This window comes from Mobula hypostoma, chromosome 29, assembly GCF_963921235.1.
Source record: "Mobula hypostoma chromosome 29, sMobHyp1.1, whole genome shotgun sequence".
Classification (NCBI taxonomy): domain Eukaryota; kingdom Metazoa; phylum Chordata; class Chondrichthyes; order Myliobatiformes; family Myliobatidae; genus Mobula; species Mobula hypostoma.
In genome coordinates this window covers 13,403,091-13,422,491 of record NC_086125.1, presented here as the reverse complement: position 1 = coordinate 13,422,491, position 19,401 = coordinate 13,403,091, and the positions used below count along the sequence as shown (strand labels likewise).

Sequence of the window (19,401 nt, the reverse complement as noted above, 5' to 3'; positions counted from 1 at the left end):
AACGTAATTTAAACCTGCTGGCTGGCTGCTAAGGAGCTACTCTATTGATGTCCTACGTGATGACGCCAAACTCCCTGTAGGGTTGCTTAAAGTTGTAATAGAATGAACATGATAATAAAATATAATATAATACATGTACATATTTTAATGTCACATTTCCTGCATATACCCAACTTGGCTTACAGATTAGGCAAAATCACTAAACAAAGTATTACATACACCCTTGGAGGTTGACCGGGGGCAGGCAGGTGGGGATATGGGGTTGCGGGGGGCAGGGGTGCTACCTCCCTGAAATGAGTTTTTGCAGGGTGGGATGTCTGTTTATATTAAATGTCAAAACTTGAGACCCCCACACTGATTCCTGTGGCATGCCATTTGTTATATCTTGCCAGCTGGTAAAAGACCCATTTGTGACCGCTCCCTTTTTCCTGTTCACCATCCAATCATCTGCCCATGCAAATATATTACTTCCTGTTCCCTAATCTTTCATTATCTGCAATGTCTTTGATGTGATACTTTAAATCTAAATACTTTACATCTACTGGTTTCATTCATCCATAGGACACTCCCTTTTCCAAAAAACTCCAATAATCAATCAAATATGATTTTCTTTTCTCAGAATTAAGTTGATTTTGCTTGATTACCTTGAAGTTTTCTAAGTGCCCTAATAACATCTTTAATAGTAGCTTCCAACATTTTCCCTATGATGAATGCCAAGCTCATTTACCTGTTGAATAATTACTTTCTAATCTCACGTTCATCTCATGCTCTCGATAATTATTGGTAATTTGTTATCCTTTTTTCTCTTTCGTTCTGTATTTGCAAGTTGGTTGCTAACCGCCCTGTTGTGTGTGGTCTTCGATTGATTCCATTGTGTTTCTTGTCTTCAATGTGATTGCCCGCAAGAAAATAAATCTTAGGGTTGTATATGGTAGCTTTGAACTTTGAATCTAATTACACTTTCCAAGAATTGATTAACATTAATACATCAACCGCCTCACTAAATACTTCTAAGACCTGAAAATATGGTCCACTGGAAACTTGTCAGCCAATAGCTCAAAAACTTTGTAAGCAGTCTTGCAAAGCTGCCCACATCAAAAGAAAACACATGCGAGAAAAGCAATACTCTGCAGTTCAAAAGTTATACAGCAACTTACCAAAATCTCCCTGTGAGCCATGAGCACCGCAAAATTGGTGAGGTGACTGCAGGCACAGGCGGTGTGAGTCTTGTTGCTTTCAATCAGTCGACAGCCTTGTGATGACCAAAATCCCATCATAGAACGCTCAGAGTAATTCCAGAAAGAACAGTTTGCGTTGAAGTGGTTTTCTGACTGAAAGACAATAGCATTTAAAACTCAGCAATTATAATTTCAGGTGCGGCTCAAACCCCCTCATCAACTTTTAGGTTTATTTTTCCCTTCCTGTTTAATCCTAGCATAGAATATAATTGCCTCCGATGCCTTTCCATCACTCTATTCCAGAACATTTCAAAGGTTTAACATCCTTTTGATATTAATCTCATTGTTTAAGTTTCCATTGTTGGAAACAACTTTTTTTTAATAATATGTTTTATAAGACTTGTAATTTTTAACATACTCATGTATTTTTCACACTTACTGACAGAAAACAGTATAGCAGGTAAACTAATGGTTTATCACTGTTATCATTTTTCATTGGTTACGTATCAGCACATTACCCACGTGATGTAATTGTTTTAATTATGTAGCATATGAAATTAATTCATTCCTATCTAAGGATTTTCTTTTTCTTATCCATAAAAGCGAAAGATCTTTCAGAAGAACCAGCTTGGCTTTCTTTTATTCTTTTGACTTACACCCCTTAACATTAATTGCCTTCTTAGCATCATTTCTCAGCTCTTTAATTAGTTTGCTTAGTAGTTGTATATTTGCTTGTAATCTAAAAGTAAACTGAAATCTTGGAATTAGGAGTGCTTGCCATTTTTAACTCCTGGAAGAGCCCTAATGATCAGACATTAAACAGAGATCTAACATCATGAACACCTTCACATTAAACAGATTCATAAAGAATCTTCTAACTTACTATCCCACAAAATGCCATAGGCTATAACCCCTCCCCGTTCACTCTTTCTATAGACTTAAAAGACGTTGGTGGCAAGAACAGGAAAACAGATTGTTATCTGAATGGTGGCCGATTAGGAAAAGGGGAGGTGCAAGGAGACCTGAGTGTCATTGTACACCAGTAATTGAAAGTGGGCATGCAGGTACAGCAGGCGGTGAAAAAGGCGAATGGTATGCTGGCATTCATAGCAAGAGGATTCGAGTACAGGAGCAGGGAGGTACTACTGCAGTTGTACAAGGCCTTGGTGAGACCACACCTGGAGTATTGTGTGCAGTTTTGGTCCCCTAATCTGAGGAAAGACATTCTTGCCACAGAGGGGGTACAAAGAAGGTTCACCAGGTTGATTCCTGGGATGGCAGGACTTTCATATGATGAAAGACTGGATCGACTAGGCTTATACTCTCTGGAATTTAGAAGACTGAGGGGGACCATATTGAAACATATAAAATCCTAAAGGGATTGGACGGGCCACATGCAGGAAGATTGTTCCCGATGTTGGGGAAGTCCAGAATGAGGTGTCACAGTTTGAGGATAAAGGGGAAGCCTTTTAGGACCGAGATGAGGAAAAACTTCTTCACACAGGGAGTGGTGAATCTGTGGAATTCTCTGCCACAGGAAACAGTTGAGGCCAGTTCATTGGCTATATTTAAGAGGGAGTTAGATAAGGCCCTTGTGGCTAAAGGGATCAGGAGGTATGGAGAGAAGACAGCTATAGGGTTCTGAGTTGGATGATCAGCCATGATCATACTGAATGGCGGTTGAGGCTCGAAGGGCCGAATGGCCTACTCCTGCACCTATTTTCTATGTTTCTTTGTTTCTCTCTAGAGAATTTCAATGGCTCGAGTACCATTGTGAGTGCTTGTAACGATAAGCTCAAGAGAGGATGACCTTGGTGACTGCAGGAAAGATCCTAAACAGTAGTGGATGGAATAACAGGTTCAGCAGAATTAGGATTTGGATGAGGGACAAAATTTGTTCAGGATACAAAGAATGCCCAGCTCTTCCAACAGTATCATAGAATTTTTCACATCTACCTGAGAGTAACAAAACAGGAGCTCTTTGGCCGATGTGAAGAGGTGTGGGCTGAACCTGTGATGTCTGTTTCTGAAGCGGGAATACTGCCAAAGCCAAATTAATATTGATGAACCAGGAGGGTGCAGAGAAACACTAGGAAACCAGTGCTCCCATTGCCTTGTTCAATAAAAGAAGTGAAAGGAAGAATCACATGGCGTGCATTTTTAGAGGATTAAATGTGTGCTAAGGGGAACACCAATGTCAAATCAGCACTCCCCCAGAGTGGTGAAATCTGGGACAGCCTTGCTTTAAGCATTCTTGTAACTTATGTACTATAAAAGACCTGTGTATTTCACACACAAATGCTGCTACTTGCCAGACTGGCATCAGCAAATTCACATGGAAATGGAGTATGCAAAAGGAGTCAGTGCCATTAAAATGATTTCTCCATGGTAGCCTCAGGGAGCCATGGAGAGAAGATCAAATGGAGCAGGGCATCATGAAAAGCAAGACAGATGGAGGGGAGGAAACGGGGTGGAAGAGGAGGGAACAACTTGAACATGGCTGCAGGTGGGAGTTGTAAACTACATTCATTAATTCACAGACATCCCTGTTTATAGAAAGGATCACTGGCAATGAATTTTACTAAATAAAAATTGTAGCAGTGATCTTCAACATGCAAAAACAATAATTCAGCATTGTGGAAGGGGAAACAATTTAAATTAAGGCGTCACTCCCTTTAGCCTTGTTGACCTGCATGCGATAATAATGGAGTTGTACATTGTGATCTTTTGATCCAATTTCTGCTGTTAAGGAAATAATACTCTGCACACATCCAAACCATGACGGAGAGGTGACACTGGGGTCAGGTAAATCGGGTCAGGAAGTGCCTAATTTACTGGAGGGCAGGACTTGAAGAAATGTCGGTACATGTGGGGGAAAAAAACGGTCTTGCATGCTGCTTATAAACCTGATAAATATATTGGACAATGGAACAATGTGAGATAATGTGCATTAATACCTACAGCAAGATAAAGTGCTTCAAAGCCAATTACGTTTGTGTCATCACTGTTTATATATATAAAAATGAAGCACCTAATAACTGTATTCTGAGAATCCGCAATCAACTACAACATCAATAACCAATGAATTTGCTTTATAGAAGCATAGAAACATAGAAAATAGGTGCAGGAGTAGGCCATTTGGCCCTTCGAGCCTGCACTGCCATTCAGTATGATCATGGCTGATCATCCAATTCAGAACCCTGTACCTGCCTTCTCTCCATACCCCCTGATCCCTTTAGCCACAAGGGCCTTATCTAACTCCCTCTTAAATATAGCCAATGAACTGGCCTCAACTGTTTCCTGTGGCAGAGAATTCCACAGATTCACCACTCTTTGTGTGAAGAAGTTTTTCCTCATCTCGGTCCTAAAAGGCTTCCCCTTTATCCTCAAACTGTGACCCCTCGTTCTGGACTTCCCCAACATCGGGAACAATCTTCCTGCATCTAGCCTGTCCAATCCCTTTAGGATTTTATACGTTTCAAATCAGATCCCCCTCAATCTTCTAAATTCCAGAGAGTATAAGCCTAGTCGATCCAGTCTTTCATCATATGAAAGTCCTGTCATCCCAGGAATCAATCTGGTGAACCTTCTTTGTACCCCCTCTGTGGCAAGAATGTCTTTCCTCAGATTAGGGGACCAAAACTGCACACAATACTCCAGGTGTGGTCTCACTAAGGCCTTGTACAACTGCAGTAGTACCTCCCTGCTCCTGTACTCGAATCCTCTTGCTATGAATGCCAGCATACCATTCGCCTTTTTCACCGCCTGCTGTACCTGCATGCCCACTTTCAATGACTGGTGTATAATGACACCCAGGTCGCGTTGCACCTCCCCTTTTCCTAATCGGCCACCATTCAGATAATAATCTGTTTTCCTCTTCTTGCCGCCAAAGTGGATAACCTCACTTTTATCCACATTAAATTGCATCTGCCATGAATTTGCCCTAACCTATCCAAATCACCCTGCATCCTCTTAGCATCCTCCTCACAGCTAACACTGCCACCCAGCTTCGTGTCATCCGCAAACTTAGAGCTGCTGCATGTAATTCCCTCGTTATTAGTATATTAATAATTAGTATAGTAAGTCATTAATATATATTGTAAAAAACTGGGGTCCTAGCACTGAGCCTTGCGGTACCCCACTAGTCACTGCCTGCCATTCTGAAAAGGTCCCGTTTATTCCCACTCTTTGCTTCCTGTCTGCCAACCAATTCTCTATCTACATCAATACCATACCCCCAATACTGTGTGCTTCAAGTTTGCACACTAATCTCCTGTGTGGGACCTTGTCAAAAGCCTTTTGAAAATCCAAATATACCACATCCACTGGTTCTCCCCTATCCACTCTACTAGTTACATCCTCAAAAAATTCTATGAGATTCGTCAGACATGATTTTCCTTTCACAAATCCATGCTGACTTTGTCCGATGATTTCACCGCTTTCCAAATATGCTGTTATCACGTCTTTGATAACCGACTCTAGCATTTTCCTCACCACCGATGTCAGGCTAACTAGTCTATAATTCCCCGGTTTCTCTCTCCCTTCTTTTTTTAAAAAGTGGGGTTACATTACCCACCCTCCAATCCTCAGGAACTAATCCAGAATCTAAAGAGTTTTGAAAAATTATCACTAATGCATCCACTATTTCTTGGGCTATTTCCTTAAGCACTCTGGGATGCAGACCATCTGGCCCTGGGGATTTATTTGCCTTTAATCCCTTCAATTTACCTAACACCACTTCCCTACTAACATGTATTTCCCTCAGTTCCTCCATCTCACTGGACCCTCAGTCCCCTACTATTTCCGGAAGATTATTTATGTCCTCCTTAGTGAAGACAGGACCAAAGTAGTTATTCAATTGTTCTGCCATGTCCTTGTTCCCCATGATCAATTCACCTGTTTCTGACTGTAAGGGTCCTACATTTGTCTTAATCAATCTTTTTCTTTTCACATATCTATAAAGGCTTTTACAGTCAGTTTTTATGTTCCCTGCCAGATTTCTCTCATAATCTTTTTTCCCTTTCCTAGTTAAGCCCTTTGTCCTCCTCTGCTGGACTCTGAATTTCTCCCAGTCCTCAGGTGTGCTGCTTTTTCTGGCTAATTTGTATGTTTCTTCTTTGGAATTGATACCATCCCTAATTTCCCTTGTCAACCACAGGTGCACTACCTTCCCTGGTTTATTCTTTTGCCAAACTGGGATGAACAATTGTTGTAATTGCCATTGCATCAACCCTTTAAGTATCATTTGCCAGTCTATCTTAGCTAATTCACATCTCATACCTTCAAAGTTACCCTTCTTTAAGTTCAGAACCTTTGTTTCTGTATTAACTATATCACTCTCCATCTTAATGAATTCCACCATATTATGGTCACTCTTACCCAAGGAGCCTCGCATGACAAGATTGTTAACTAACCCTTCCTCATTGCTCAATACCCAATCCAGAATGGCCTGCTCTCTAGTTGGTTCCTCGACATGTTGGTTCAGAAAACTATCCCGCATACATTCCAAGAAATCCTCTTCCTCAGCACCTTTACCAATTTGGTTCACCCAATCTATATGTAGATTGAAGCCACCCATTATAACTGCTGTTCCTTTACTGCACGCATTTCTAATTTCCTGTTTAATGCCATCCCCAACCTCACTACTACTGTCAGGTGGCCTGTACACAACTCCCACCAGCGTTTTCTGCCCCTTAGTGTTATGCAGCTCTACCCATATCGATTCTACATCCTCCCAGCTAATGTCCTTCCTTTCTATTGTGTTAATCTCCTCTCTAACCAGCAATGCCACCCCACCTCCTTTTCTTTCATGTCTATCCCTCCTGAATATTGAATATCCCTGAATGTTGAGCTCCCATCCTTGGTCATCCTGGAGCCATGTCTCTTTGATCCCAACTATATCATATTCATTAATAACTTATCTGCACATTCAATTCATCCACCTTGTTACGAATGCTCCTTGCATTGACACACAAAGCCTTCAAGCTTGCTTTTACAACACTCTTAGCCCTTATACAATTATGTTGAAAAGTGACCCATTTTGATTTTTGTCCTGGATTTGCCTGCCTGCCAGCCACTTTTACTTTTCATTTTACTACTTTTTGCTTCTACCCTCATTTTACACCCCTCTGTCTCTCTGCACTTGTTCCCATCCCCCTGCCACATTAGTTTAAATCCTCCTGAACAACAGTAGCAAACGCTCCCCCTAGGACATTGGTTCCAGTCCAGCCCAGGTGCAGACTGTCCTGTTTGTACCGGTCCCACCCCCTGTAGAACTGGTTCCAATGCCCCAGAAATTTGAATCCTTCCCCTTGCACCATTTTTGAAGCCACGTATTCATCTGAAATATCCTCCTACTTCTACTCTGACTAGCACGAGGCACTGGTAGTAATCCAGAGATTATTACCTTTGTGGTCCTACTTTTTAGTTTATCTCCTAACTCCCTAAATTCACCTTGTAGGACCTCATCCCATTTACCTATATCGTTGGTACCTATGTGCACCACGACCACTGGCTGTTCACCCTCCCACTCCAGAATATCCTGCAGCCGCTCAGAAACATCCTTGACCCTTGCACCAGGGAGGCAACATATACCCTCCTGGAGTCTCGTTTGCGGCCGCAGAAACGCCTATCTATTCCCCCTACAATCGAATCCCCTATCACTATAGCTCTCCCACTCCTTTTCCTTCCCTCCTGTGCCACAGAGCTACCCATGGTGCCATGAACTCAGCTGCTGCTGCCTCCCCGATGAGACATCTCCCCCAACAGTATCCAAAACAGTATATCTGTTTAATGTTGATAACATTAGGTTGATGGACATGCCCCGTGCTGGGACAACTGGGCAACTCCGGTCAGTTTTAACATTTGGCTAGGAGGGCACTTAGGTCCACCAGATCTGTCAACCCTGCCGGATCTTGTTTTAACTGAGATGAGGCATCTTTTTTTTGGGCACCACAGTAGTATTGTGGCTAGTGCAATACTGTTACAGCTCACGGTACTCCGGAGTTTGGAGTTCACTTCCGGTGCTGCTCTGTAAGGAGCATCTTCCCTGCGGTACATTTTCCCCGTGAAATTGTGGGTTTTCACAACACTCACAACACGCTGGAGGAACTCAGCAGGTCGGGCAGCATCCGTGGAAATGATCAGTCAACGTTTCGGGCCGGAACCCTTTGTCAGGACTCTGGGTTTTCCCCAGGTGCTCCAGTTTCCTCACACAGTCCAAAGATGCACGAGATAGGCTAACTGGTCATTGTAAATTGTCCCATGGTTAGATCAAGAGTCTAATGGGGTTGTGGGTTTGCTGGGGGTGTGTGGCTCAAAGGGCTGGAAGGGAAATATAATTTTCAGTACTATACAGAACAATCAGCCTCGATTGCATGCTTCAATGCCAGACTCAGATGAGTGTGCATCAACTGGAATAAACTGAAGTGTCACACAATACCTCAACATCATAATGGGCATTAACCCTTCACTTCACACTTACTTTAGTCACACACTGGAGATAAAGCAGCACAGAAAGAGATTGCATAGACTTCAAAACTCAAGTGTTGCAATATGTTAGATATTTGACAAAGAGATTTGACCTTGTTTCAATGTTGCACTGAGCTTGTACACCCAGAGATGCCTTTACCACTGCGGCATTAGTGGAATAGGTTTCCTAGCATAGGAGTGCTCTGTATATAAGAGCCCTCCCAGAGTTAGCAGTTTGTTGGCTCAAGTCTGGGTGTCACCTCTTGGACGAGACATTAAATTATGGCTCCATCTTTCTGTTCTCCCAATTATCATGCGGTCCACCAATAGCAAAACAAACAGATAAACTAGTGGCTGTCAAATTGTGTTAAATGGGATCGCGCTGTGCAAAACTGGGGGAAGAACAAGTTTGATCTTTCTGCTTTTATTATTCAAGTACAGCATTATTTCCACTAAGATAACACTGAGGCTACGTCCACACTAGACCGGATAAATCGGTAACGGAAGCTTTTACTCTTCGTTTTGACCCTCCATCCATACTGAAACGGCGTTTTCCTCCCCCTGAAAACGGAGCTTTTCTAAAATGCTTTCCAGAGTGTTTAAATCTGAAAACGCCGGTTGGGCGTTGCAGTGTGTACGGGGTAAACCTGTCGTCCTTTTCATCGGTGAAGAGACTATGGCTGTAGGAAACGTTTTCAGGGTGACCCCTCTGTGGGAGTGGGGAAGATGTTGGTGGGGCCACCCGGGGGGGTCTGTGTGTCCGTATGTGTAGTTATTGTAGTGGCTGTGAGGCTCGTATTGTGGTGGTGAAAGGTACTGGGGGGGAGCCATCATATTCCTCATCATTGCAAATCCCTCTGCAACAGAGTTAGTCAGTTTTTCAATGTTCGTCGTCAGCCAGGTCATACTGTCCGTGAACTCCCTGTCGGTTGCCTCCATACACTCCAGTATATGTTTTTTCAGTTTTAAGTCCTCCTGCGCGAGAGCCAACAGCTGCCCGTCGTTCGGCAATTTCCTTTTAAGTTTTTCTACTCTGTAACTGGACAAACGCGCACCAAGTATACCGTTTCCTCTTCATTTGTTTTCTGTGTGTCCTGTACATCCCCAGTAGGAGGAGATTCGCCCAAATACCCATTTTAATGTGGACGGAGGGCTTTTCAAAAATGCCTGGTGTGGACACCTATCATTTTTACGCGAAACTGGCGTTTTCAAAATTATCCTGAGGCTATGTCCACACTACGCCGGATAATTTTGAAAACGCCAGTTTCGAGTAAAAACGACAGGCGTCCACACTAAGCGCTTTTCAAAATATCTCCGTCCACATTAGGTGGATATTTGGGCGAATCTCCTCCTACTGGGCATGCGCAGGACACTCAGAAAACAAGCGAAGAGGAAACGGTATACTTGGTGCGTGTTTGTCCAGTTACAGAGTAGAAAAACTTTAAAGGAATTGCTCTTGGCTCTCGTGCAGGAGGACTTAAAACTAAAAAAAACAAGTACTGGAGCGTATGGAGGCAACCAACAAGGAGTTCACGGACAGTATGACCCAGCTGACGATGAACATTGAAAAACTGACTAACTCTGTTGCATTAATAAAGCACCTTGTTAAATGTATAAAACATCTGCATCAGCATTATCTTGTATTTCCATACAATGTTACATTAGGCTGTTACACATCTATTGTCAGAGAAATACTTGCATAAATAGGTGAACCACCTTCATACAAGCAAGGACAGAAAACAGGGCGAAGTGAGTATACTTATTCAGTAAGCTATGGGTCAAAGTATTTGGTGAGTACATTTCTAACCCTTCTGGCTTCAGTCTCGTCCGTCTGTTCTGAAATTGTTAGGTGGTGGCGTTCAAGAAAACAATGAACATCTGTTCCGGCACGTCATGACAGTGTTTTTAAATAGTCAAAAAAGCTCACTTTACAATTTAACTCTCACGCCGTTCACACTGACTGCGCGTCATAACAGCTTGTGCAGTACCAAGCAGAAGCAGAAAAAAGCATTGTTGTTGTGGTGTTGTCACGACAACGTTTTTAAATCTCTTCGTTTACCCCGTACACACTACGCTGGATATTAAGCATTTTCAGATTTATTCACTCTGGAGAGTGTTTTCGAAAATCTCCGTTTTCGGGGGCTGAAAACGCCGGCTCAGTGTGGACGGGTGGGCAAAACGAAGAGAAAAAGCTTCGTTTTCAAAATTATCCGGCGTAGTGTGGACGTACCCTGAGTGATGCACTTTGAAAGTAATTTATTGGCTGTATACAGTGTGAAAGGCACTATACAAATGCAAAATAAAACAATTAAATGGCTTTGAGAGCTTGCGAAATACATGACAATACAGAGTGGAAAATGTCCCACTAATCTCTGGGCCTGACCCGCTGGAATTCCACACTCCATGCCGGGCGAGAGCCAGAATCGATCACGGTGCTACTATTGTTTGAGATGGTCTGAGTGGAGTTGCTATGTGGCTGCCCCCCGTCTATCAGTGTTATAGGATTCTCTGGGTAGTGATTGAGAGTGGTGAGGTTCCAGCTCTTTATACCTACATCAAGGTGTTGCAGGGTGAATACAACTGGCTCCGTAAGGAAGACACGGCTTGATTCCTTGTTGATGGAGGCGGCGATGATCTGAGAGTTGACAACGATGGAGGTGCCCTGGCTGTTGATATCTGCTCCCATTCTCACTGTTGCATTCTCTGTCGACAGAAACTGGCCAAGGTTGTTGTAGAGAATTAATACCACCTTCACAACACCTGCAGGAAACACAACAGACTTCAGTAACACTCCACATTAACCGCATCAGAGTAGAATCAGTTTACTGAGGCTTACACAAGCCTTAGGACCTTTTACTCCTGTTTATGCAACATAGAGGGAGTTCTGACACTGCAGGGGCAGGCCAAATGAATGCATGTGCATTCAATGCATGCATCTGTCCCTCGAGCCTTGAAATAAATCATGGTGGATTCGTATTTTAATTCCATTTCTGCACCTCTGCATCACATCCTCTGATGTGTAAGCACAACAGAGTTCTACTACTCTCAGTTCTAACAGCTTTGCCTCTCATATTCCAATTGGGGAATATCTTTCTTTCTCATCCATATGAGTAAAAATGCTCTCTGACACAGCTAGTTAATGGCTTATCACCAACTTTAACCCTTTCTTCTGCACGCCCCAATCAGGGTGAAAACAGTTGCTCTCAATCAAATCTTGTTATAATGTTAATCACCTCCACTTGGGTCTAAAAGTACAATATTGCAGATGATCTATTATCAGATCTCTACTGCCACTCCGGTTGGAGGATCAACACCTCATATTCCTGACGAAGGGTCTCGGCCTGAAACGTCGACTGCGCCTCTTCCTATAGATGCTGCTTGGCCTGCTGCGTTCACCAGCAACTTTGATGTATGTTGCTTGAATTTCCAGCATCTGCAGAATTCCTGTTTACACCTCATATTCTGTCTGGGTAGCCAGCAACATGAAGGCCTGAATGTCAAATTCTCTAACTTCCAGTGATTTCCTCCACTTCCCCTTTTTCTCTCGTCCCATACAATATTCTGGCTCCCCTCTTGCCCTATCTCCTCACCTGCCCATCATCTCCTTTAGATGCCCCCCTTCCCTTTCTCCCATTGTCCATTCTCCTCTTACCAGATTCCTTCTTCTCTAATCATTTACCTCTTCCACATAATCTCCCAGCTTCTTACTTCATCACCCCCTCTCACCTACGTCTTTACCTTCACCTGGCCTTCCCCCATCAACTTCTAGGCTTGTACTCATTAACTACCAGTATCTCCAACATTCTGATTTTACCTTCGTTAGATTCTTCGATCTAGAGAGTTTCATAGGGTTGACCATGAGCTACCTTAACCCAGTTTTGAGGGAGTTGAAGTTGCCCACATGCCAATATTAAAAATGTTGGAGATACTGGTGGGTTAGGCAGCATCTGTAGAGAGAAAACCAGAATTAACATTTGAGTAGCACACACATAAAATGCTGGAGGAGCTGGTATTTCAGGCTGAGAACGGAAAGGAAGGGAGTGGAAATCGGACTGCTGGAAAATGATGCTGGAGAAGTGGTAATGGGGTCAAGGAAATGGCAGACGAACTGAATAGGCATTTTGCAACAGTCTTCACTGTGGAAGACGCCGGCAGAAAGGGTGGAAGTTCCAGGTGTCAGGGATCATGAAGTGTGTGAAGTTACCATTTCTATAGAGAAGGCTCTTGGGAAACTAAAGGGTTTGAAGGTAGATAAGTCACTTGGACCAGAATGTGCACACCCCAGGGTTCTGAAGGAGGTGGTTGAAGAAATTGTGGAGGCATTAGTAATGATTTTCCAAGAATCCTAGGGGGACCAATATCCTGGCAGGGAGATTAGCGAGGGCTACTGAGGTGACTTTAAACGAGAATGGTTGGGGTGTGGGAATCAAATTAAAGAGGCTAGGCGTGAGGAGGTTAGTTCACAACAGGGCGATGGGAACCAGTGCAGAGAGACAGAGGGGTGTAAAATGAGGGTAGAAGCAAAAAGTAGTAAGGTGAAAAGTAAAAGTGGCAGGCCGACAAATCCAGGGCAAGCATCAAAAAGGGCCACTTTTCAACATAATTGTATAAGGGCTAAGAGAGTTGTAAAAGAACGCCTGAAGGCTTTGTGTGTCAATGCAAGGAGCATTCGTAACAAGGTGGATGAATTAAAAGTGCAGATTGTTATTAATGAATATGATATAGTTGGGATCACAGAGACATGGCTCCAGGATGACCAAGGATGGGAGCTCAACATTCAGGGATATTCAATATTCAGGAGGGATAGACATGAAAGAAAAGGAGGTGGGGTGGTGTTGCTGGTTAGAGAGGAGATTAGCGCAATAGAAAGGAAGGACATAAGCCGGGAGGATGTGGAATCGATATGGGTAGAGCTGCATAACACTAAGGGGCAGAAAATGCTGGTGGGAGTTGTGTACAGGCCACCTAACACTAGTAGTGAGGTTGGGGATGGTATTAAACGGGAAATTAGAAATGTATGCAATAAAGGAACAGCAGTTATAATGGGTGACTTCAATCTACATATAGATTGGGTGAACCAAATTGGTAAGGGTGCTGAGGAAGAGGATTTCTTGGAATGTATGCGGGATGGTTTTTTGAACCAACATGTTGAGGAACCAACCAGAGACCAGGCTATTCTAGACTGGGTATTGAGCAATGAGGAAGGGTTAATTTACAATCTTGTCGTGAGAGGACCCTTGGGTAAGAGTGACCGTAATATGGTGGAATTCTTCATTAAGATGGAGAGTGACATAGTTAATTCAGAAACAAAGGTTCTGAACTTAAAGAAGGGTAACTTTGAAGGTATGAGACGTGAATTAGCTAAGATAGACTGGCAAATGACACTTAAAGGGTTGACGGTGGATGTACAATGGCAAGCATTTAAAGATCGCATGGATGAACTACAACAATTGTTCACCCCAGTTTGGCAAAAGAATAAATCAAGGAAGGTAGTGCACCCGTGGCTGACAAGGGAAATTAGGGATAGTATCAATTCCAAAGAAGAAGCATACAAATTAGCCAGAAAACGTGGCTCACCTGAGGACTGGGAGAAATTCAGAGTTCAGCAGAGTAGGACAAAGGGCTTAATTAGGAAGGGGAAAAAAGATTATGAGAGAAAACTGGCAGGGAACATAAAAACTGACTGTAAAAGCTTTTATAGATATGTGAAAAGAAAAAGATTGGTTAAGACAAATGTAGGTCCCCTACAGACAGAAACAGGTGAATTGATTATGGGGAGCAAGGACATGGCAGACCAATTGAATAATTACTTTGGTTCTGTCTTCACTAAGGAGGACATAAATAATCTTCTGGAAATAGTAGGGGACAGAGGGTCCAGTGAGATGGAGGAACTGAGGGAAATACGTGTTAGTAGGGAAGTGGTGTTAGGTAAATTGAAGGGATTAAAGGCAGATAAATCCCCAGGGTCAGATGGTCTGCATCCCAGATTGCTTAAGGAAGTAGCCCAAGAAATAGTGGATGCATTAGTGATAATTTTTCAAAACTCTTTAGATTCTGGACTAGTTCCTGAGGATTGGAGGGTGGCTAATGTAACCCCACTTTTTAAAAAAGGAGGGAGAGAGAAACCAGGGGATTATAGACCGGTTAGCCTAACATCGCTGGTGGGGAAACTGCTAGAGTCAGTTATCAAAGATGTGATAACAGCATATTTGGAAAGTGGTGAAATCATCGGACAAAGTCAGCATGGATTTGTGAAAGGAAAATCATGTCTGACGAATCTCACAGAATTTTTTGAGGATGTAACTAGTAGAGTGGATAGGGGAGAACCAGTGGATGTGGTATATTTGGATTTTCAAAAGGCTTTTGACAAGGTCCCATACAAGAGATTAGTGTGCAAACTTAAAGTACATGGTATGGGGGTAAGGTGTTGATGTGGATAGAGAATTGGTTGGCAGACAGGAAGCAAAGAGTTGGAATAAACGGGACCTTTTCAGAATGGCAGGCAGTGACTAGTGGGGTACCGCAAGGCTCAGTGCTGGGACCCCAGTTGTTTACAGTATACATTAATGACTTGGATGAGGGAATTAAATGCAGCATCTCCAAGTTTGCGGATGACACGAAGCTGGGCGGCCGTGTTAGCTGTGAGGAGGATGCTAAGAGGATGCAGGGTGACTTGGATAGGTTAGGTGAGTGGGCAAATTCATGGCAGATGCAATTTAATGTGGATAAATGTGAAGTTATCCACTTTGGTGGCAAAAATAGGAAAACAGGTTATTAACTGAATGGTAGCCGATTAGGAAACGGGGAGGTGCAACGCAACCTGGGTGTCATTATACACCAGTCATTGAAAGTGGGCATGCAGGTACAGCAGGCGGTGAAAAAGGCGAATGGCATGCTGGCATTCATAGCAAGAGGATTCGAGTACAGGAGCAGGGAGGTACTACTGCAGTTGTACAAGGCCTTGGTGAGACCACACCTGGAGTATTGTGTGCAGTTTTGGTCCCCAAATCTGAGGAAAGACATCTTTGCCATAGAGGGAGTACAAAGAAGGTTCACCAGATTGATTCCTGGGATGGCAGGACTTTCATATGATGAAAGACTGGATGAACTAGGCTTATACTCGTTGGAATTTAGAAGATTGAGGGGGGACCTGATTGAAACGTATAAAATCCTAAAGGGATTGGACAGGCTAGATGCAGGAAGATTGTTCCCGATGTTGGGGAAGTCCAGAACGAGGGGTCACAGTTTGAAGATAAAGGGGAAGCCTTTTAGGACCGAGATTAGGAAAAACTTCTTCACACAGAGAGTGGTGAATCTGTAGAATTCTCTGCCACAGGAAACAGTTGAGGCCAGTTCATTGGCTATATTTAAGAGGGAGTTAGATATGGCCCTTGTGGCTAAAGGGATCAGGGGGTATGGAGGGAAGGCTGGTACAGAGTTCTGAGTTGGATGATCAGCCATGATCATACTGAATGGCGGTGCAGGCTCGAAGGGCCGAATGGCCTACTCCTGCACCTATTTTCTATGTTTCTATGTTTCTATGTTTCTATGTAAGAATCACTAGATCCTGGAATGGTTCCGGAAGACTGGAAGATTGCAAATGTCACTCTACTCTTCAAGAAGGGAGAGAGGCAGAAGAAAGGAAACGATAGGGCAGTTAGTCTGACCACAGTGTTTGGGAAGATGTTGGAGTTGATCACTAAGGATGAGGTCTCAGGGTATTTGGAGACGCATGGTAAACTAGGCCATCGTCAGCATGGTTTCCTCAAGGGAAAATCTTGCCTGACAAATCTGGTTGAATTCTTTGAAGAAATAACAAGCAGGATAAACAAAGGAAAATGAGTTGATGTTGTGTACTTGGATTTTCAGAAGCCCTTTGACAAGGTGCCACACATGAGGCTGCTTAACAAGCTATGAGCCTATGGTATTACAGGAAAGACTCTAGCATGGATATAGCAGTGGCTGATTGGCAGACGGCAAAGAGTGGGAATAAGGGAGCCTTTTCTGGTTGGCTACTGGTGACTAGTGGTGTCCCACAGGGGCCTGAGTTGGGACCGATTCTTTTTACGTTACTTGCAAATGATTAGGATGTTGGAATTGATGACTTTGCTGCAAAATTTGCAGACGATATGAAGATAGGTGGAGGGCAGGTAGCTTTCAGGAAGTAGAGAGGCTACAGAAAGAAGACAGACTAGGAGAATGAGCAATGAAGTGGCAGGTGGAATACAGTGTCGGGATGTCATGATAGAAGAAGTGAAAGGGTAGACTATTTTCTAAATGGAGAGAAAATACAAAAATTGAGGCACAAAAGGGACTTGGGAGTCCCTGTGCAGGAATCCCTGATGATTAATTTGCAGGTTGAGTCTGTGGTGAGGAAGGCAAATGTGTTCTTAGCATTCATTTCAACAGAACTAGAATTTAAAACAAGGACATAATGTTGAGGCTTTATAAAGGACTGATGAGGCCTCACATGGGGTATTGTGAGCAGTTTTGGGCCCCTCATCTGTGAAAGGATTTGCTGACACAGGACAGGGTTCAAAAGAGGTTCATGTAAATGATTCTATGATTGAATGCCTTGTCTTGAATGGCCTGTATTCACTAGCATTTAGAAGAATGAGTGGTGACCTCATTGAAACCTATCGAATGGTGAAAAGCCTTGATAGAGTGGATGTGGAAAGGATATTTCCTACGGTGGGGGAGCCTAAGACCAGAGGACACAGCCTCAGAATAGTGGGGCGTCCTTTTGGAACGGAGATGAGGAGGAATTTCTTTAGCCAGATAGTAGTGAATACATATGTGAAATTCTTTGCTGCAGGCAGCTGTGGAGTCCAAGTCTTTATGTATATTTAAGGCAGAGATTGATAGATTCGTGATTGTTCAGTGCATGCAGGGAGAAGGCAGGAGGTTGGGGCTGAGAGGAAAATTGCATCAACCATGATGAAATGGCGGAGCAGACTCCAGGGACCAAATTCTGCTCCTATATCTTATGGTCTTTTGGAATACAGCCAAACGAAACAGCATTACTCCGGGGCCAAAGTACCAAAACACAGTATGAAAAGTCATGCACAGCACATTTAAGACAGCAGTAAAATACAGTCACACAAAAACAGAAGTCCTTGAAAGTAGCAGCAGTCTGCAGTCAAACACAATACATCGTGTCTTCTGCTACGCGAACACTTGAGGGCAAGATGGACCCCAGCATGGATGCAACCCAACACCACCTCCAGCACCCCGGTGGATCACACTGACTCTTGACACCTCTCTCCTGTGTAGTTGCAAATAGGCAACACCAGGGTTTGGGGCATAGCTCTCGCTACGACCGAGGCTATGTAGCTCCCCTACTGCCCACACCCACCGTTCGTCAATAAAACAGTGAATCAGACATTCCACTTGTCCAACGGGGTCTTGCGATCACAAGAAAAATGACTAAATTAATCCCTCTCTGCTAGAATGCACACCTCCTCGGTGGACTGACTCCTCTTTGCTGCAGGCAGCAGCACAGCCTTTACCAAGTCCAGCTCCTTCAATTTCCCTGCCAACGACCGACTGATGAGGTAGACATGCAGTATTTTAAGTTTTTAATGTCCAGCAGGGTCTCGTGATCGTAAAAACTACATTAAAAATGATAATAACACTTTTGGTTGGCCCCGTAGAAGTCGCTGCGTCCAAGCACGCCACCATCTTACTGTAAGTCATAATAGCACAGGATAGTAGCCAGGGTGTGAGTAAAATGGTACGCGATAGACAAGGGTTCTTTGACAGCCATCAAGAGGAGGGAAAGTTAGATAGACCAACTAAATACAGGCTTATCAGCCAAACATTAAAGATGGGTGAATTACTGGAATGTTAAGGGAGAACATAAATCAACATTTAGAAAGGCAATGGCTAATCAAGGACAGTCCACAACGATTTGTTAGAGTAGGTGATGTACAACTAACTTGATCGAAGGTGGTTAAAAAAAAAAGGTAAGTTAGTGAATCTGGCGGATTTGATGTGTCTTTAGGAAGTTGATCAAGAAAGTTTTTAAAAAAGCCCATGAAATTCTAGGGAAAGTGACAAGTTAGACTAAAAACTGTCCCAGTGAGCAAAGCAAAGGAGGTTGGAAGACGGGAGTTTTATTGACTGGAGAGCTGTATGTAATGGAGTTTTACAGTAGCAGTAATAGAAGTTTTGCTTTTTGTGATCATTGGGATACATCTGGACACTGAACGTTGTAAATGAAATGAACATTAGTAGTTTGAAGTAGGACAGGTTGGGTGAGCACAGAGTGACAAAGAGAATTATATCCACAGCGGTGTGATATAATGGATCTAAGGAAGGGAAGCAAGGAAAGGGAAGACATGATAAATGATCAGATGGTACAATATATAGATGAACACAGGGTTTGTGCATCTGTGCACAGATCACAGAAAGCAGTGAAATGGATAGGGAAGGTGATTTTAAGAAGGCATTTAGGACATTTACCATGCCAAGAAGGTTATGCTAGAATTGTGTAATACAACAGCAAGGCTACTGCTAGAAGTAATCGCTCCCCTTCCAATTATACAACATGAAAACTTAAGAAATAGGAGCAGGAGTTGGCCATCTGGCCTGTCAAGCCTGCTCCACCATTCAATAACATCTTGGCCGATCTGGCTACTTAACCATGTCTTAAATATGTTTATTAATGTGGCCTCTACTGCTTCACTGACAAAGCAAATTCCACAGGTTCACTGCTATCTGGGAGAAGTAGTTTCTCCTCATCTCTGTCCCA

At 43.2% G+C, this 19,401-nt stretch overlaps 1 protein-coding gene across 11 annotated transcripts in view; it reads right to left on the bottom strand.

Annotated features, from left to right (window-relative positions):
• Positions 1 to 19,401, bottom strand: part of LOC134339494 (adhesion G protein-coupled receptor L1-like) — a 666,897-nt gene that overhangs the window by 92,935 nt on the left and 554,561 nt on the right. For all 11 annotated transcript variants that reach the window (XM_063036065.1, XM_063036054.1, XM_063036056.1 and 8 more), the window contains 2 exons: positions 11,203 to 11,408; positions 1,158 to 1,331 (listed from right to left, as the gene is read on the bottom strand). In XM_063036065.1, the coding sequence (XP_062892135.1) occupies positions 1,158 to 1,331; positions 11,203 to 11,408 (380 nt within the window). The remainder of the gene's footprint in view (positions 1 to 1,157; positions 1,332 to 11,202; positions 11,409 to 19,401) is intronic.